Here is a 20,518-nt window from a genome sequence, read left to right on the forward strand (position 1 = left end):
TGAATATTAAAGTTTGTTAATAATTTATTGATTATTTCAGATGTTCAGTTTTGATGTTTAATTTATCGATCCTAAGTTTTGTAAATAATTTTATTTATAAATTTATCGTTGAGTTCAGCCGTGTGTACTTTTATTTATAAACCGTTGAAATTCTAATTGTACATCATACATCTCACACACACGGGGGCTCTTCACATGCTTCGGGGGCTCCGTGACCCCACATTCTCAGCCCACGTGATCAAAGGCGCCTCCACCGGGGCCTCCGTGCAGGGTCTATGGCGCCTCCAACGGGGGCTCCGTGACCCCACGCTTTCACCCCACGTGATCAATGGCGCCTCCCCTGGGGCCTCCGTGACCCCACGCTCTCACCGCGCAGGGTCTACGGCGCCTCCACTGTGGGCTCCGTGACCCCACGCTCTCACCGCGCAGGGTCTACGGCGCCTCCACTGGGGGCTCTGCGACCCCACGATCTCTCCCCACGTGATCAATGGCGCCTCCACCGGGGCCTCCGTGACCCCATGCTCTCACCGCGCAGGGTCTACGGCGCCTCCACTGGGGGCTCTGCGACCCCACGATCTCTCCCCACGTGATCAATGGCGCCTCCACCGGGCCTCCGTGCAGGGTCTATAGCGCCTCCACTGTGAGGAGCAAATAATTCAAGATAAAAAAATCGCATTCACGGTCGTGAATGAAGTTAAATGACGATCGTGATTGATCGTGATCGTGATTCGGCGATCACTGTGATAAATCACCGTTAGTGATTTTGCACGCCATCTCTAAATGAAACGTTAAAAAGTTAAGGTTGTCCGGCTAACTTCACAGAGGTAAAACACTTTCTTATAGGTACGATGTACTTACATTGTATGTTCGTTTAATCTATGTCGCACCTTGTTGGTAGCCTGCCAACTATAATTGATCGTTGAATATGTAGAACTTCTGGCACTGTGTTTTGAAATTGCTAATATCTTTCGATTGTTGTAACAATATGAACGTTTGATATTTATTTCGAATGTATACGTTTGTAATTTCTCGTTTAAAGTGGTTTTCTTTGAATAATTTATGTATTTGTCTAGGGACTTTAATTTTGCGACAGCGGCGCCACAAAGTTCCGCCGGGATAGAGTAGCGTTCCCGCGCAAACTAGCGCTGACCTAACTGTCGCCGCCAAAATATCTGACGTCCATACGCGTAACCGTCGTCGATCAGGATCAGGGTAGAGATTCATTCGCCGTTTGGTATTCCGCGGAGGAAGTCCTTCCGTTCGTATTCGAGAATAGTTTCAGCAAAGTACCGAGAAATATGTCTGGACGCGGCAAGGGTGGTAAGAATAGCATTTCTCCTGCAGCGATACGACGCCTCGAGCCGGTGGAAATTCGGAAAATCGTTTGTGTTTTTCCAGGAAAGACCAAGGGAAAGGCGAAGACTCGCAGTAGTAGGGCAGGGCTGCAGTTCCCAGTCGGAAGAATCCATCGTCTTCTTAGAAAAGGAAATTACGCAGAACGTGTGGGAGCTGGCGCACCGGTCTACTTAGCTGCCGTAATGGAATATTTGGCAGCTGAAGTACTTGAGTTAGCCGGGAACGCTGCAAGAGACAACAAGAAAACGAGGTTGGTTGTGCAAGCTTTCCTTTCCCTCCCTCCCCTCTCCTATCATTTCTCTTCCTGCTTTTACACGTATATTTAATTTTTTTTACTCGTGTGCAAATATATTTTTATAAATGTTCACTTAAGATTATTTTTTCCTTTACTATAATTTTCTTAAAATGAAGAAAAAAGACTAGAATATACATTGAATATTACAGTTATTGTCTTCCAAAAAACTATATACAAGTTTATGTATCATTTGCCTGAGGACAAATGTTCTTGTATACATGCAGGGTGTAGCAGTTGACCTATACTTGATACATAAATTGCCAAACTTCTAATCAAACATAAATTTGTTTTCTTTTAGGATAATTCCCCGTCATTTGCAGTTGGCTATTCGTAATGATGAAGAGTTAAACAAATTGCTCTCAGGTGTAACTATTGCTCAAGGTGGTGTACTACCTAATATCCAAGCGGTTCTCTTGCCAAAGAAGACTGGTACTGGTGGATCTGGAAAGGGAGACAAAGCATCCCAGGAATATTAGAATAACCTTTCTAACTTAACAGTACTTTAGGGCTATATCCTTAATTCTTTGATCTTAAAGAAACAAATATTTAGAATGTACAAGAATCACAATCATTATTCCAACCACACACATTGTAGCATTATTCAAGTTAACAATGCGATCTGCTGGTTCATTATTGAATAACATCTTCCATTTGCGTAATGTAATAGTCTTTTTTGCTTAAGATAAATATTTCCTGTACCTATATGAAGTTTTATAATTTAAGTTCATTTTCATTAATATACCCATTTCGTTTTACTTTGACTAATTCTGTATTGAAATTTTTGTATTTTATAAATTGTAACAACAAATGCAGTTAAGACCGGGTTACATATTTTTGTTGACTGTAAACATTTAGAGTGAAATAAAGCAAGATTACTCTTCACTTTATATTGCTGTTCTTTAATTACGACCTTTCTTTTAGACGTACGATTTCCTTGTAATTCTGAAATATACTACCCAAAGGTTGTATCTATATATATAAAAGTTCAAAGAAGTGCATTTGCAACAATTTAGTACACAATTTCGGGTGTGATAACAATATACACCGGTAGTTTTAAAACGTACAAATTAGTGTAGGTAGCGCGTCGGTTCAACGTGACGTTTGGTTTTTGATCGCTGGGTTAACGAATGCTATTTGTTAATGAAAAATATAATAATTTTAAAAAACGAAGCGGTGTAAAATGTCGTCCAGTGATATAAATATGCTTGTTGACATGGGCTTCAGTTTGTCTAAAGCGTAAGCTTTTTTTAACTACTCGGTTATTCCATATGTCTAACCTTCAATATTTTCACATGTATTTTGTTTTAGCGAGAAGGCGTTAGAAATTACTGGAAACAAAGGTGTTGTTCCGGCAATGGAATGGTATATAAAAAAATCCGTGAGCTTCATAATTTTTATATAAAATATCGGATAACAAGTTTCATTTGTATTCTAGGCTGTTGGCTCATACAGATGAAGCAGAACCAACACCAGAACAGTCTGTAGTTGAAAATGTACCACTGTCAGTTGCTCAAACACCAGTTCAAGATGATAGTACCAGTGCCACTAGTGAAATATCTAGTACTGAAGTTGCTAAGTCTATAAAATGCAATATGTATGTGTATTATACTTATTTGCACCAATTCCTTGGTAATCTTTAATTCATTCTAGTAATTGATACATGTTTTTAGATGTGGAAAATTGTTCAAATCTAATTTGGAAGTAGAGTTTCATGCAACAAAGTCTGGGCATGATAGATTTTCAGAGAGCACAGAAGAAAAGAAGCCCCTTACAGAAGATGAAAAGAAGGAACAATTAAGAATATTAACAGAAAAGTTAAAGCAGAAGAATAAAGAAAAAGCAGAACAAGAAAGAATGGATACAATTGTAAGAGAAAAGAATAGGATACGAGCTGGAAAGGAAATGGCTGAAGCTAGGAAAAAGTAAGTTTCTTGTTTCTCTCTTTTAAATAGTGACTAGATAATCTATTTGTCCTTATTTCTTAAATATAGGTGGGAGGAATTAGAAACAAAAAAGATGTTAGAACAAAGAAGGCATGAGAAAGAGCAAGAAAAACTAGCACGGGAAAGGGTAAAAGCACAAATTGAAGCAGACAGAGCTGCTAGACGCGCAAAAGCTGGTGATGAGCAGCCAGTGATTAAGCAAACTCCACCTGAGCCTTCATCCTCGACTACACATACTAAAAAAAACTATAGCGAAACAAGGCTACAGGTAAGGAGGTATATATTTATTTGTACACATCTTTATTAATGGCGATTGAGTGAAATAATAAGAATAAACATTTCAGATTAGACTCACCAATGGGACATCATTAACACAAACTTTTGGAAGTAAAGAACAGTTGTCTGCTGTTAGATTGTTTGTTGAAATGAACAGGACAGACGGGTCAGGGCCGTTTAACTTAATGACAAGCTTTCCAAAGAAAATTTTTACAAAAGATGACTATGATACCCCACTAGATGTTTTAGGTATGCAACAGTATAATTTTGTAATGTATATTTCATTAAGACAGTTCAATAAACTGTTATCAATCTATCTTCTCTAATGATGCATTTGAAGGAACAAAGTCCACTCATATATGATTATCATGATTGTTTGCTTCCAGGTCTAGTACCATCTTCAGTTATAATTGTTAAGAGTGCAGTGCAGGAATCCGCATAAACATCTGCATACGAATATATACTCATACAAATATATACAGCCTATGAGCTAACACATCAACGTACAATGTCCAGGAAATTGTTCAGCGCGAAAGCAGCATTTTTAAGCCTAAATATTTTCCGTTTGTAATTTATAAGCAGTACAATTTTACCAGACATTTATTATTCGAGAACGGTATTATTTATAAAAGTTAAAGGAATAAAAGAAAATACAAATTTTGAAATGGTGAGAATTTTATTTAAAATTTGTTACCTATTCAACGCAAGATAATTCTTAATTACCAAGATTATTTGTTAGATCTTTTTATGCGTGTTTTCATGAAACTACACAATAGAATTACAGTCATACCCTTACTGCAAAGTAGTTATGTGGTATATCACCAGGATACTTTACGTTTCCGCGACAGTTCGTGGGATATCCGTAAACACCGTCGCAATTGACTAATCGTAACGTTTTGTCGAAACATATACGTATTTCAAATAGGTATGATTCTCCGGTATCCTGAAATAACGTTAATATCAACAGTGGAAAATTTAATTTCCAAAATATAGAAATATATTACTATAACGAAATTCTTACTCGGTTCTTTCTACATTCTACAGTAGCGTGTGTGCCCAATACTTGTTGAATCCCGTTTAAAATGTCGGGTACTCTATACGAAAACCCAGGTACGATATTTGCCCTTGCCAAAACGTTTTTCATGTCGTACTTGGACAGCAAAACGAGACCTTCGTTGAAATACTTCTGCTCGGTACTTAATTGCGGAAGTACTGCCGCACAAGTGCCATGCTTATTCCACTCGTGTTCCCAAAGAGAGGAAGACTCCCTTCCGTACTCTATGTCAATCCATTTCTCTTTCAATTGTCCCGCCAAAGGCGCCAAAGCATTCGGATCGAATGGTAAGGAAGGGTTACAGAATGCCGGGCCTAATTTATTAAATTGTGAGGGCCAAATCCCGTGGATCGTCCATTCCCCTTTGTCCCTCGGTAGTGCACAAGAATGCGAAGGGTCTTTCTCCTTCCACGTGTAGCAGACTGTTTGTGGCCAATGTTGAGTGAAAATTAAAACATCGAAATCGTGTTTGCCCGCTGTCGCGTACCTGCGATCACATCGAAAGTTATTTCGGAAGAGAACGAAAAATAATTAGAATAATAGTAATGGAGTTTAATAGGAGACTTAATCTCGACATTTTACTGTGTATACCCGAGAGCTTGAATTTTACAAATTTTATTTCCATTTATTGCTATCACGAAAGATATGTTCCAACAAAGGGATTTTTTCACTTACCCATTCAGTATAGCGAAGAGAAATAAAGACAAATTTAGATTGTGCTTAAACATCTCTGGGGAAGACACAGGCGAGATGGAATCCAATACGTGTTCAGCGAGAGTGAGTTCAGTTCTATGCTCCCGTCGCCTTTTATAAGAACCGCCCCACCATCGCTACCTTTTCAAGCTGCACATAGCAGCTGGTCGACTACCTGTGTGTCGCCGTATCTTTTGCAGAGTATTCAAAATAAAAGTTCCCCGTTACACAATTGGCCTGTCACTGTTAGAAATTATCTTTTCTATGTTTACAGGTAAAAAAAAATTACACTTTCAAAAATATTTGTTTGCGAGTATTGCTGATCTTTTACTTAAGTATATTGTTTATCTTTTCAACTTTTTTCGTTCTACAATGCTGTCCGCTGCGAAGCACGAGTATAGAGATAGTGATTAATTGCCTCTTAATTTTCTTTTAACAGCTTTCCATCAGTAATTATCTGTGATATATTTTAATATATTTTCCGAGATAATTTAATGTTTATCGATTTAGAAAAAGTTGATAAAGATCTGACCTTATTCTCGGAATCGAAATTATAAAAATAAAAAATCTCTACTGCGTGACACGTTTCAGAAAACCTTGATGTCTATTAAGTTTAAATAGGTTTATTGACTTTTGAGACGTACTGTATTCAAATTTCAATTTTTGCGACAAATATCCTTGATCACGTGAGATACCTATCGGCTATACATTTGTTGGATTTATATGGAATTTGCCGGATTTGTCTTTTCGCAGATGTAATTTACACCTGAATGGGCTTAAGTGTCGATACGCGTGATATTATATAAGATATCCGTTAGTAAACTGTATTTCATGTACCTTATGTACATACATTTATCGACAAAAGTTAAGAAACCGGAGCATTTAATCAGACACCGTGGTAACAGATTTTTTTTGTATTATTTGCATATGTAAATGTTTGAAGAATAAATGGAAGAAACATACGAAACTATAAGTAAAATCGACAATCATATATTCTTGTCTAAATACGAGCAACAGATGTAATGCTCATAAAGTGTTTTGTTTCCTTTACATTTTCTCGGTGTAGCGTATGAAACAGAACGTTACTAGCAAATATTATCAATACAAAAAGTAATCAGATTAGATTAGATTACATAATTGTTCTTTGTGTTTTGATACATGCAACCCGACATGCACATAGCAATGCAACTTTCATTCTAGTTCGGTCTCCCTACGCTGAGTGTCGCTACCGACGCTGTTCGATAATCGAAAATTTGAAAATGAATTTCAGTGAAACCGATTTAATGTTATTCCGTATAACTATCGATAATCCAAAAAAATATCTGTAATGATTACGATTCAGTAATATATTATGAAAGAACGAGAGAATATATGACACTTGTCAAGCATTTGTAACGTTGTTATCCCAACGGATTTTATCGCTAAACATAATCTCAGGCGGTCTTGATGGTTCAAGAACATTTCCTAAGAATGCATTCTTTTTCGATTGAAGTCTATTAATATTTCTTTCTTTTAAATACCATTGATGGCCACAAAATAGAAAAAGAACGCCTTTCCTAAATAATGCCTTATCTGCCATCAACCATCAATGTACATCCAAACACGAATACTCTTTTTCCACCACGCAATCATTCGATCATTTGGTCCAGTATCACTAAGAATGTATAAAAACGTTCAATGTTATTCTAACTGTTATTCTGTACACGAAAATCCTGGAAATTACAGAACTATCTTCTTAAGTATTGATATTAAAATGACTCTTCGCGAGCCTACCGATGAAGTGTAGGGCTCGGAACGTTCTGTTCGGCTTAAACCTCTGTCTCAGTAAGTAGTATGTAAGAACCCTTAGTACAATGAGAATTATTATCAGAGCAAGCACATCCACCCAGACCACCACGTTTTCCATTTCTAAAAGGAATAAATATACGTATCTTGAGTTCAGGCTGTTACGCGATACATATACTAGTGATGGCGATACATTTGAATTGCATCGATATTTGGTATCGATACGTATTGATACCCAGAGTATCGATACATATGTATATCAGGAATAAAATTTCGATATATATAGGTTAAACATTGATACTTGGAATATATCGACACACTAAATATCGATATTTGAATTGAAAAGTATCGATACTTGCAATGTCGATAATGTATCGCCCATCACTAACATATGTATACCCATTTCAAAGGTACAATACATTCGATAGTATTTGCCACAAAAAAAAAGAATCTTACTCATTATCAGTAAAAGTTGCTTAGGCATTGTGAACTCGCAGAATATTTCCGATGGCGAGCAATACAATTTGTTTCTGTTGTACCCGTATAGAATAGTGACGAGGCCTTCCAGACCGTACCGAATGTAACTCAGATACATTATCAGTTTACGATAAATGGGCAGCGCCTGTTGCTCGCCCATACCTTGTACCGCGACCAGCATTAGCGGTACAGTCAGCGCAGGCCCAACAAATGTCCCGTTCTGAAAATTCGACTTATGTTTACGCAAATATAAAATTTTATGAATTAATTTCTGGAAACAGAAAATGAAGAAAAAAATTGTAACCCACTAAGAGTTGGAGTAGGTTCGAAGTAAAAAGAAAATCTGAATAAATTTTCTGAAACTTATTACTATAATAAATCCTCGATGAGTGTTCGAAGGCTCCTCGAGTTTAGAATGCTGAAGCCAATGATATTTGTTTCAACTTCATAGGGCCATTTAGTTTATGAATGTTCAGTACTGAGAAGACTCCGAGCACTCATCAAGGATTTACTGTATACTGAATTTTAGATGATCGGAAATTCTATAAATGCATAAAATCTGCAGTCTAACAACAATAAAATGAAAACACACCACTATATTCAAGGTGCTGCCTATTGCCAGGCCGATGCTTTCGGCTATAAACATGCATATAAAGCAGATCCCGAAGAACGTCGCGCATCTAAAGAATTCCATCGGTTGCCCCGTAATTACGTACACCATCGATAAATATATCGACGATACCAGTAACTATAAACAAGAAAAAAACGGACGTTAATTACTGAACCGGGTTACACAGGGCAGAGTTGGGTAACATGTAAACTAATTACAAAACCCAAATCACAATTACAATGTAATTGCAATGTAACTACAAGACTATTACAATTACATTGCAATTAACTATACAACGCAATTACATTGTAATTGCGATTTAGATTTTCTAATTAGATTACATTTTGCCCAACTCTGACGCAGGGTACTTATAAGTGTAACTGGCAAAGTAGATTCGCTGTCGTCTGACCTGCGCTGGTATGTTGGTTAACGTGTGAGCCAAATAATACGGACACAGGTTGTACCACATGTTGAAATATTCCCGTTTGATCAGTTGCACCTCCGAGGGAACTGTAATTTTTCATCGTTAATTTCGTCGAAAAATTGACCGATTCTCGATCGTGAATAAAAGTACGATATCTCGAGAAAAAAAAGCGAAGAGGATAATCGAGGACACCGGATAGATGATCCGAGCATTTTTCTTTTTTGGAAAAGCAAGACCGAATCTTCACGTGGTAGACTTTAAACTGGCTGAAATTTTTTTTCACGTAAAATTTTTTAAAAGCAATTTCTAGCCCCTCCCCTAGTGATGGGCGATACAGATCGATATTTCGAATAACGGTACTTTTCAATTCAAATATAGATATTTTGTATTGATATTTAATACGATGATATATTCCAGTATCGATACTTAACCTATAAATATCGAAATTTCGAGAGGTAACATAACAGGTCGTAAGGAAAACATAACAATCGCAAGCTTCCTATAATGTTTACGATTGATCAATTTCTTTTCCGCACTGTTACCTAAGAACCCTGTCTGATATTAAATAAATGATTTATTTTAATTTTATTACTTCTAATTTAAATGCAAGTATCGATACCGATAATATCGATATTTTATTCCCGATATACAAGCGTATCTCGGGGTATACTCCCGGGTAACAATACGCATCGATAACCAAATATCGATACAATTCAAATATATCTCCATCGCTACCCTCCCGTTCCCCAAAAGAATGGTCGATTTTCCTCGTATAAATGATTGTTTACTCTCTTACAGTGCATCAATACCGGTAACATAGGTACGTAGAGGAGGACTATCAAACAGGCGAAGCAGAAGCCAAAGTTAAACAGAGTTTTCGATCCGTCGTTCCCGACGTTCAAGAACAGACCGCCAACCATAAAGCCGAGGAATATGTGTAGGCCTATTTTCAGATACAGATAATTCTGCGGAAAAAAAAGAATCAGAGCGAACGTTTTTTTTTTCATTCTTTTTTTCTTGCAATCAATAACCCAAAACGAAAATTCGTTTGCAGGTACGTGAAGAAGAAGCTAGGTAGAATCGGAACGAGGATATTTTTCCGTACCTTGTTTCTGTACAGCTGCAGCATCATACGTCTCGAGAGAACGAGAAACTGATCGTACCAGGACAGTTTCGGCATCCATTTAGCGAGTTGCAGCTGTTGCTGCGTGATCGTCGTCGATCGTAAGAGAGGAACAATTGGCTGTTCCGTGGCCACCAGACTCGCCATACGTCCGACCCATTCCGTGCCGTATTCACCCGCGGATACGTCGATCACTGGAACGGAATCCGACCACGATCTAATCGTAGGGTGGATACACACCAGTAAATGTATACACGTACCAGTGAATGAACATTATTATACAGTGTGAGTCACCCAATGTTTGCACCTCAAATATCTTTGTTGCTATTTAAGATACGTAAAATGTCTTAAGGACAAAGTTGAATGGTTCAATGGAACTTACACAATGCCAAACAAATTTTTGTCTTTGTCATTTTTTTTTTTTTTTTAGAGATATCAAGGTCACCTTCATTTCTTTAAATGGAACATTTAGTTTCTTTTTTTAAATGACCTTGAATAAGTATAGTCTATCATTGTATGTGTATATAAAAACGAGTAAATTAAGTTATGAAAATAAGCAAATGATTCACACTAGAACTTCCATACCCGTCAAAAAAAAAAGAAAAATAGGTGTGGACATAGAAAATCCAGGAGGTGACAGAAGCAGAAAAATAACGGGTGTCACGGATGCTTTAGAAATCTAAGTTTCTTGTGTGCCAATTATTTATTAATATTATTATCATTTAAATATTCGATCTTTAATAATTACAAAATCTCTCGAGTGTTCATTCATTGGCACGTTTACCCTATTGTTACAAGAAGAAGCCCCGGTGCATTATGGAAAACTTACCGAAATCGGCAGGATTGTAATGTTTCGGGCACTCGATGCCCACTTGCCGAAAAAACGGCACCAGATTGGCCACCGTGCTCCTGTAGATGCACTGACCACCGGACACGACGTAAACGTGGTCAAGCTTCGCGAAAATGCTCGCGCTCGGTGTATGGAGGGAACAGATCACGGTTCTGCCCAGTCGCGCGAAATAATTCAAAAGATCGATGCACTGCGTGGCCGATATTTCGTCCAGTCCTCTGTAACGGGAAAGTCAGAATTTCGATACGCCAGCTAGTGGCAGAAAATGAAACTACTGAGGGTAAGTCGAGTATCCATATGATCAAGAATATTTAAATAGACAGATCGAGGAAAACCTTTTTTCTATATTTGTTGTATTATTTAATGTTTTTAAATTAATCGGTATAATAACAGTCAGAATTATTTTCACAGGCTTCTGATTCAATTTTAAAACCGTTAAAAGCTATTGTGTATGCGCGGTATTTCAACTGTAAACAACTATATATAAATTTGAAGGACCTACTATCAATAGTTTTCCATCTTGCCACCAAAGGGCCAAAATCTAAGCCACGCCTCCACCGACTATCCCCAGACGGTATCATCGAATCGCTTTTTGACACGTTGTATATTTTGCAGACGCATTCAAGATTTGTACCGAACGGTTTGTCCCGTTGAAATGAACATTTTTATTATTCGTACGAGATGTTCACACTCACGTGGTCGGCTCGTCGAGAAATATAACGGGAGGATTGTTCACGAGTTCCAAAGCGATCGAGAGCCTCTTCCTCTCGCCACCAGACAGATTCTCGGCGGGCGTGTTTTTCGCGCGTCTCAGTCGTAAAATGTCCAGGATCTCATCAATCTGGAATCACGTGGATCGTTAAACATTCTACCGACGATAACCGCAAAGTCTCGATAACTGAGTCTCGATTAACAATCAGAACTACCAAAGCAGGCAACATGACATTTTGCGTTACAGTAAATCCTCGATAAATTTTCGAAGGCTCCTCGGCACTGAACATTAAATATTCCATAAACTAACAGCCATATACGGCTGAAGCAAATATCACTGGCTTCCGAAGTTCAAGCTTCATCACTGTGCTAAACCTCAGAAAAAATATCAGCGTAACATCTGGGGACCTTTCGTTGTCAGTGCCGACGAGCCTTCGAACACTCGTCGAGGATTTCCTGTATACCGACGGAGCTTTTGTCAAAAATATACAGAGTCGAATAGCAATTGTATTTCACAATCGAATGGCCCGAAATGTTGGGGAGAGAAAGCATTGGCCACACCAAAGTCGCGTAGGGATTTCTCGAAAAGACGAATGAAAATATGTATGTACGCCGAAACCGCGGTTTCTCCCTTTACGATCGCCAGCATCTCGTGGCGCGTGTCGGGAGTACAAACGGAGTCACGCGATGCAATTCGAGGGTTTCGTGACTTTCCGAGAATATGTAGATATATGTATGTACGTCGTTCCGAGTCAAACGTTGTCCTCGCGACGCTAGGTTTCTGACCGAACGGCAACGTTTCTCTATCGCCACGCTGAACGGCGAACACGAAAGGGCTTCCTTAAGCTCAAACTACATCGGTAGATATCGTAAACGAAACATATCTGGACCCCAGATAACCAGAGTGTACTATCAATTGATTCTCGTTCAATTTTTAAGCAGCATCTGCACTATATAGCAAAGTTACAAAACTTGTTAAAAAACAGAAAGAAAAAATATCGATAATAGGATGTGAAATGTTACACACACTTGGCAGGAGCTATAATAACAGTGCGCAGCAAAGTTACACAACAATTTTTTATACGATACTGTTTTGCTATATAGTGCAGACACAGCTTTACCATCGATTTGGTCTCCTCTAGAAGTTCAAAAGTCTGACACTTAATAACACTCTGGCTCTGAGGTGCAGATATATGTGTATTATTCTGCTCACAGCGGTGAGTTTCGTTTTCCTCGAGACATTGCCGAGCTTCAAATCGACGGCGAATTGCATCGCCTCGTATATCGTCAGCCTCGGTTGTATCAAATCCTCTTGCATGATGTAACAGGACACTTTTTTCAATCGGTCCACACCCTCCACCCGTCCATTCAGGCTAATGTGTCCACTGACACCTGTCGATCTGAAAATATATATTTCATTGCGTTCGCGACTCAGTGAATGTAGGGGAAGCTTGTCGAATTCGGACCATCGCCTAGGTTGGACCACTAACTTGTCATGTGAAAGCAATTTACGTCGTATACGGCGTAAATGTTCATGACATAAATGAGAGTATATGGGCAAATTTTTATAAGAAAGTACAACAAATATCGTTTGCAATATTGTATCAACAAAATATGAATTTTAATAGTTTTTAAGGATATAATTACGAGAAAAATACATATGTTTGTTATATTTATAATATACAATACACATATATAAGTATTCAAATTCTTTCAAACAGAAGAAAAAAATTACAGCCAAATTACATGACCTAACCCAGACCTAACATGTTATCCACAATAAATTCAAATAAAAACAAATACATTTTGAATGATTTTATTACAATTAATCCGTTGCAGATTACCCCAAACGTTTCTTATTCGCCTCAACGACATTTCGACGACATTATCGACATATCGAGATATTGACAACATTTCGATATCGTCGACATTTATCGACAGTCGCACCTCTAGTCTAACCTAGAAGATGGTCCAAATTCAGCCACCTTTCCCTAACAGCGACAATCATAACAGTGAAACGACTGTTGTTTCGACGCGAAGAGTGTCTGTTCTCGTTTCACGTCGACGGAGAGCCAGTCGATCGATCGTCTCGTTATTAGGATTCGTGTTAATTCTTGCTTAGGCGAAGAACTTCCGCTTCGGCTCGTCCGTGGGTCGCGAGGTCAGTGATCTTTGACAGTAGTCAACCGAGTCGAAATGCTTACAGGGGCAAAATCGACGCGAGTTTTACGCGTGTTTCGTGCGTGTGCTGTATAAAGGGGGTTAGAGAAGCGACGAAAAACACGAAAGTGGAAATTTCCGTCTCGAAACGATACGCGGCGTTCGATGAATCGATCGATCACTCACTTGTATCCGGCTAGGATATTCAACAGAGTAGATTTTCCAGAGCCTGACGGGCCCAGAATCGCGGTGACCTGTCCAGATCTGAATTGTCCGCAGACTCCCCTTAAGATCACTTTCGAACCTGTAGGCACACAGGGATGGAGACATAAATATTTTCACGATCAATAATGGTCAAAAACACCGAAACGAAAAGAATCAGTGATAACCTAGCTGTGGAATTTTATGCAAATTCACAACTTTAAATACTAACATTCACGAATTAAAATTGGGCAGAATTTTGAGCATTCTACTAAAAACTTTTCTATAGAAATAATAACGCAGAAATAGCATTAAATTTAATTAAAACCTTCCCCGATAACCAGTTGTATGCAAATTACGAGCAAATGTCCAGCAAATAATGATAAAATTTGTCTAAAAAATTCGTAGCCATTTGTTTTCCCATTTGATTCGAGTTTCACAGGCAAAGCCTGCTGACAAAATGATGAAACAACTTGGCAGCAAATTAGCAGCAAGTCTTGCAACACAATCCAGGCTAACTAACCTAGGTCAATTTATAACCTAGGCTATATTGCAAGACTCAAATTTGAGAAGAAACAATTCGATTGCCGTTTAACGTGACAGTAACTGTTAGGTCGTCCACCGCTTCGAATACGCAATGACTGTAACCGGGATATGTTTTCAACGCTGTACTTAAGTACACCCGTTGATTCCATGTGAAAAACAATATGTAATACAGCCGGGACGAAAAAAAAGTCCACGTGTCGTAAACATTGAAACTGGCATAATTTATTTCTTGTCCGTAGTTAACTAGTTTTCGATACCGGTTGGAAGCATGCTAATGACAATAGCGCTAGGATGTTAAATATCTTCCTGATACAGATCTCGTGTCGATTATCTCGACAGTACATACGTAGTAAAATCTAATTTTATCACATAACCTGTGTTCATCGGTGCAACGATAAAAATTGCGATTCACTAGAATGTTATCAATTATCTTTTTTTCGATAAATCGTCCGAAAAATACGTGAAAGAAATTTCATCGATTATTAGAATTCAAGGTTCCACACGTTCGTCGTGAGTTTGTCAATATTTTCGAAACGATGTTTAAAAAATTAAAAGACAAAATTTTGTTTTTATCACCCTGTTATTTCCGTCACGCCTCTAAAATTCGTCTGTTCCTGATCCTGTATATACAACGAGGAAATTCGTTTTCCTTTTACGGTTGAAAAACACGTAATTGCCACTTTGATCCGCGAAGGAAGTTGAAAACGTTTTCTCAAGTACGTATCTCCGCGAGCAGTTAGTTACATATCTCTCTGAAGAGAAAGGTTCCTGGCAGCTTTATGCAGCATAGAAAGCGAAGTACCGAGAATCATTGTGGTTTCGGTGTAATTAGAGTCATAATAGAATTAGAGTAGCCTCGCGTGAACCCCACGGAGGATCTGAATTCACGCTATTGTAGTCTCGAGGAAACACCGTCGTTTCCGTCACAGGACAGCTACCGTGTCTACAATTATCACGGTTTAACCCTTCTGTTTCCACAGAAGAAATACTCGTTAACAATTTTATTGATAACAATCACGAAATACAAAAAAAAACAAGTGTTTTTGGGAATATATTGTTTTTTTCGATTTCTGTCTACTGATTTCCGCACTATGCATTAGCGATGAGCGATACATCGACAGTTAGTATCGATATTTAATGTGACAATATATATTCCAGTAGGTCCACTTAACCCATAAATATCGACATTTCGATACAATCGCTGCATTTGCCGCAACATAACAGGTCGTAAGAAAGGTTGACCAATTGCGAGCTTCTCATAAAGTTTGCGATTGATAGATTCCTGTTCCACGCTGTTACCTAAGAATGAGTCTTAGTAAATATCTGTTGAAATAAATGATTCATTTTCAATTTGGATTGCATTACTTTTAATGTAATTGCAAGATAATATCGATATTTTATTACTGATATACATATGTATCGATAACAAATATCGATACAATTCAAATGTATCGCCATCACTACTATGCATCGCCACGACTCTTCCGAACTCAGTATTCCAATTCACAGTTGCGCAACCGTGGGCCAGGAGCTGAATCATAAGCAGAAACAAAATTCTTTTCAAGCGATTACGTTACAAAAAAAACGTCACTCTCGATTATGTATTTCGTGTACGAGTTTTCGACCGTTGTTAAACGTGCATATGCAATGAAAAGTCTCTATGTGGGTGGCCGGGCGACTCGAGAGCTTGTCGGCGTAACGCTCTCGCCCTGCATTGTAAATGCCACCAATACGAATAAACTTTCCGTGACTCGGGCAACGAAGCGTGTATTCCAACAGCAATGCCTGTAGTCTATTTGTTGTATCCTACCTAAGCCTTCAAGAATGTATTGTACAATCGTTCTAGGAATGTGTTTTACAATCAATGGAAACAACGCGAAGGTTACCTAAATGGTTTTTCTCTAGATTCACCATGACATAATTGCCTGCTGATACGCGTCCCTTCTTCTCCTGTTTTCATAAATTGTCAATGAACACTATTCGATTTTGTCCCATAAATTTTGTTCTTTTTTCCCAAGCACATACTGATCAACTGTCATTAATCAACCGTGTTAATCGTGATACAAGATATTCCCATTTACATTTGATTACCTCGTTACATATCTGTACGGTAAACATTATAAGAATTCAGTAAAAACTTAAACGAGTGAGATACGATGATGTATGTCGACCACTGTTTTCTAACCTAGCTTGTAGTATGCCCCACCCCAATACCTCGAAGATCTTGACGCCCCCCCCCCCAACACATAATAGTGAAAGAAGTTCTGAAAAAGTTGAACGTTAATAGTTACTTCAAATGAAAAAGGCACATAGGTAAAACTGTTTCCGACGGAGTCTGCCAATGTTTTGCTAATCGCCCTCTAAAATATTCAAATTGCCCCACTGTGGAAAACACCGATGTAGATGATGAAATAAATAGAGTTGCTTTTTTGTGTGATACATACACGCCGTTATTAGTGGTAATGAGTAGTATAACGAAAAATTTTTTAATGAGGCTGTATCTTCAAAGAGAATCATCTGAACACTTCTGCGAGTCACTGTGTTTTAATTTAAATCGCAGAAGAACACCTAACTCATTGATATTGCATATACCTCGAGGCAAGTAACATACGATGCAACATTTCTTTTGTCTTCGTTATGCAATTTGCGATTTTTTTTATTACCATTCAAACAACCTTTTTTTAGTATTTTTCAATGTGTCGTGTCTGCGGGTAATTATATGATAATTTCGAGCTCAGTGTTACTTGAAAAGTACCAGGAACCTCTTTCAAATTTGCACGACTTAAATAAAAAAAATATATATATGTTCACGAGGATTTAATCTGTCGGTAATAAAGACTGTCCGTAAACCACACGTTCGCGGCGTTCGAGATCTACAGACGGGATTCTACGAGGTGGAATCGAACAGTTCCCCGTGAATTATGATTTAACGTGTCGTTACCTTTTCTACCATAGGGTATCGTATAGGTGAGCTCGTTAAACTCGACGTCGACAGGAGCCATTCTTTTCAGGTGTGACAACGACACCGACGCGTCCTGCGTAGGCGGGAGTTTCGAGCATCCATCGCGCTTCACGTCCGCCTCGATGTCCGATCTTAACATCATGGTTTATCCTGCTTTGATTTCCCGGAATTGATTTACGTCCGTTTCACTGGACCCATTACCCGCGAGACGTTATATCCCCCTCTCGTAATACACTATTAGTTTATCTCGCAACTGAAACGCCCCTAAAAAATTCTTAATATATTGTAACGTTCTTCGAATTAACGAGAACAGTATTGAGAAATCAACCAACGAACAGTGCCGTACGTAACAGACGAGGGTCATTCGCGAATCGTCTTCTTTAATCACGAGAATATTCGCAGACGCATGTAAGAAGGCTTATCGCGACTGTTTTGTAAATGGATCGTACAACGGTCAAAAGCTATGGAAGATCGTGGTCAGGGGGGTTATGATTGTCCCTAGTCAAAACTGTGGCGATAAAAACGGTAAGTATCTCTTTCGTCACTGGGGCGATACTGTGCCAGACTGCAAGCGCACACACACGGTTCATGAGGACGGACAAAAGATCAGCGCACGACAAATCGTCGGAGAAGACTGATGAAATGAATATTGTCGAGCTTTGTCTGTTTCACGCGACTCGGCTGCTCTCAGACACACACACTCACACACATGTCAATTACGCATGTTTCTCACACCATCCGCGACAACCACACAACGTTATAAATAATAATGATAGCGGATATCATCGCATTGAGAGACTGTTGTGTGTCAATCTGCATTTTGGTATAAAAAACCCGGAAAAAATGGTTCTGTACAAAATTTCATTACACACATCGCTCTGACCATGATTCTCACAAACTGATCCAGCAGTCCCCGTTCGAAGGTCCTATCTATGACGCAGACATTTAATCGATAAAAATCGTTGGACCGTAAACAAAGAAACGGAAGAAAAAAAGAGTCATCGTACCCAAAGTCCAAAGTGAATTATGCGTCTATTAACGTGGGTAATTGACCTGCATGGTAATCGGTCGAGAAAGAATGGAAGCAGTGATCTTCTCACACCGAAGCCCTTGTCGTCGCTACACACGATTATCGTGGATTGCTCGGTACGTGTGTGTGTGTGTGTGTGTGTGTGTGTCTGTATATATTTAGTTCACCACCGTCGTATCAGAGAACATCAGAGGGGAGACGTCGAGCGCAGTGACGTGAAAAAAAAAGTTCTATTTTCGTGACACGCACATGGCACACTGTTCTCAACGGACGAATGTAAACGTTGAGAAATAGTACACGGGGTCAGCGTCACGATTGCAGCTGCAATGCGATACGAGATGAATACAACGGTGTGTCATTGAATTTGGAGAATGGTCAGGCACGAAAAATCTTATTCGATTCTAACAGAGACTAAGAACCGCACTCCGCGAACAACCGTGACAGACTGAGCACACGCCAGTTCACTTCGCCCTTACGTGCTCCTACTGCCATCGGCGCGTGTATATATACATTAGGTATGTATATTGTATGCTGCATGCGACCGGCGAGCAGACGCATGCTCCGACCACCGAATTGCGCAGGGATGTTTACCCATGTGGGTGATCCTTTGTACGGTATGACCGTAGAAAATGTTAAATCGTGGGTTCATTGTCTGGAACCCTGGGACCCTTTCCGACGTATACATATACCTGCTGTTCAGGTTACGTACAGAGTAATTTTCTGACCGATTCTCGTTAATCCTTTCTTTACGATGTATTGTATAATGGTTCGATAAGTTTAGTGGATACACAGATCCCCCTATTACACGGGTACATTCCGTGTTATACGAGTCGCCGTAGGTTATACATTCCGTATAAATCGTTCCTATATCCAAAGTGGTTAAATCCATTAAAATTGCCAAGGAAATTTATCTTAACGACAAACCTACCGAACCCTTCAGGGAGGTAGGATTTAGAACGGCACAACCGGTCATTTGACTGGTCGTCGTGGTAGTTTAAATGTGAAAATTTCAGCACCAACCTTAAAGTGCTTTGGCGTTAAATTTGAAAAAATTCAACCAATCGAAACAATCACTTCGGCCTGTGAACGCCCCATACACGTGAACAGTGTATGCATGTGAAAACCGCGTATTTACGTAAGAGTTAGTTATAAAAAATGTAGAATTAATAATGAAGCTGCTCCGTGTGATAATAGTCCTAATTAGAAGGGGGAGAACGTAAGCTGATCTGCCGTGTTATGTGAAACCCGTGTTGTATAGAGGGTTTCTAGTGCAGTAGTGCTCGTCGAGTGTCGAGTGTATCGGCGCATTGTCTCGCGAGAGAGACAGTTGAAAGTCAGGGACGGCAGAGACATTAGACTACTGGTATAAATAGACTTCGCGAGTCGTAAAGTAAATACTTTAGCAACCGTGCACCTTTCCCCGTTAATAAACACCGGACATTGTGCCTTCCCGTTTGTTTAACCAGGAAGAGAGGAAAATGAAGCAACAGAGGTTGCATACGGATGCAACTGACTCGAGCTGCTAGAGTACATTGAACCTAACTAGGTAGATGATGGAAAAGCATGCGCGCGGATTGGTGTCTCGGGCGCGTCCGCCTTGTGTTGCATAGACCCTCTTTCCACCTGTATTTTACTGGCTTGCGATCCTTTTCTTTTGCATAAAAAGTAATACCTCCGTTGTGACCGTCTAAGTGGACGCGCTTATCCAGGCGCATCTAGTCTCACGGCTCGAAATTACTGTCTTCCGAAGAAAATACATGTTCCTTGCGATCATAGCTTATTATTGGAGTATCATGGTTATGCATGTAACTCGAAACGAAGGAATTGCTCCGCCATCTTGGAAAATTGTATCCTTAGGCTTTAGACGTGTGTGGTAGAAAGGAGCAGAAGTAACACAATCATTGGATATCTTAAACGAACAAAAGAAGACGTAAGACTTTTTACGTTCACCGAGACCAATCAGTCTTGTAATCACTAGATTGATTTTTTTAACTAAAAGGTCACATGCATCTGCAAGTGTTC

At 39.1% G+C, this 20,518-nt stretch overlaps 4 protein-coding genes across 4 annotated transcripts; 2 read left to right on the plus strand and 2 right to left on the minus strand.

Moving 5' to 3' along the window:
* Nucleotides 1–1,153: 1,153 nt before the first annotated feature.
* Nucleotides 1,154–2,353, plus strand: LOC107187182 (histone H2A-like). Its single transcript, XM_015575200.1, has 3 exons — nt 1,154–1,320; nt 1,399–1,606; nt 1,950–2,353. The coding sequence occupies exons 1-3, from the start codon at nt 1,299–1,301 to the stop codon at nt 2,125–2,127; spliced, it is 408 nt and encodes a 135-aa protein (XP_015430686.1). The 5' UTR covers nt 1,154–1,298; the 3' UTR covers nt 2,128–2,353.
* A 433-nt stretch (nt 2,354–2,786) lies between these two features.
* LOC107187243 (UBX domain-containing protein 1) lies at nt 2,787–4,482 on the plus strand. Its single transcript, XM_015575277.1, has 7 exons — nt 2,787–2,887; nt 2,960–3,013; nt 3,087–3,245; nt 3,322–3,573; nt 3,643–3,862; nt 3,939–4,119; nt 4,257–4,482. Exons 1-7 carry the CDS (start codon nt 2,832–2,834, stop codon nt 4,310–4,312), a joined length of 978 nt encoding a protein of 325 aa, XP_015430763.1. The 5' UTR covers nt 2,787–2,831; the 3' UTR covers nt 4,313–4,482.
* A 105-nt stretch (nt 4,483–4,587) lies between these two features.
* LOC107187249 (ribonuclease Oy) lies at nt 4,588–5,791 on the minus strand. The gene is made up of 3 exons (XM_015575286.1): nt 5,600–5,791; nt 4,892–5,411; nt 4,588–4,813 (listed from the first exon to the last, which is right to left on the minus strand). Exons 1-3 carry the CDS (start codon nt 5,650–5,652, stop codon nt 4,655–4,657), a joined length of 732 nt encoding a protein of 243 aa, XP_015430772.1. The 5' UTR covers nt 5,653–5,791; the 3' UTR covers nt 4,588–4,654.
* An 836-nt stretch (nt 5,792–6,627) lies between these two features.
* LOC107187218 (ATP-binding cassette sub-family G member 1-like) lies at nt 6,628–18,841 on the minus strand. The gene is made up of 12 exons (XM_015575252.1): nt 18,474–18,841; nt 17,446–17,730; nt 13,944–14,061; nt 12,811–12,997; nt 11,582–11,727; nt 10,866–11,104; nt 10,019–10,230; nt 9,710–9,878; nt 8,899–8,999; nt 8,472–8,627; nt 7,859–8,099; nt 6,628–7,525 (listed from the first exon to the last, which is right to left on the minus strand). Exons 2-12 carry the CDS (start codon nt 17,606–17,608, stop codon nt 7,353–7,355), a joined length of 1,905 nt encoding a protein of 634 aa, XP_015430738.1. The 5' UTR covers nt 17,609–17,730; nt 18,474–18,841; the 3' UTR covers nt 6,628–7,352.
* Between the last annotated feature and the right edge of the window lie 1,677 nt (nt 18,842–20,518).

This window comes from Dufourea novaeangliae, unplaced genomic scaffold, assembly GCF_001272555.1.
Source record: "Dufourea novaeangliae isolate 0120121106 unplaced genomic scaffold, ASM127255v1 scaffold99, whole genome shotgun sequence".
Taxonomy (NCBI): Eukaryota; Metazoa; Arthropoda; class Insecta; order Hymenoptera; family Halictidae; genus Dufourea; species Dufourea novaeangliae.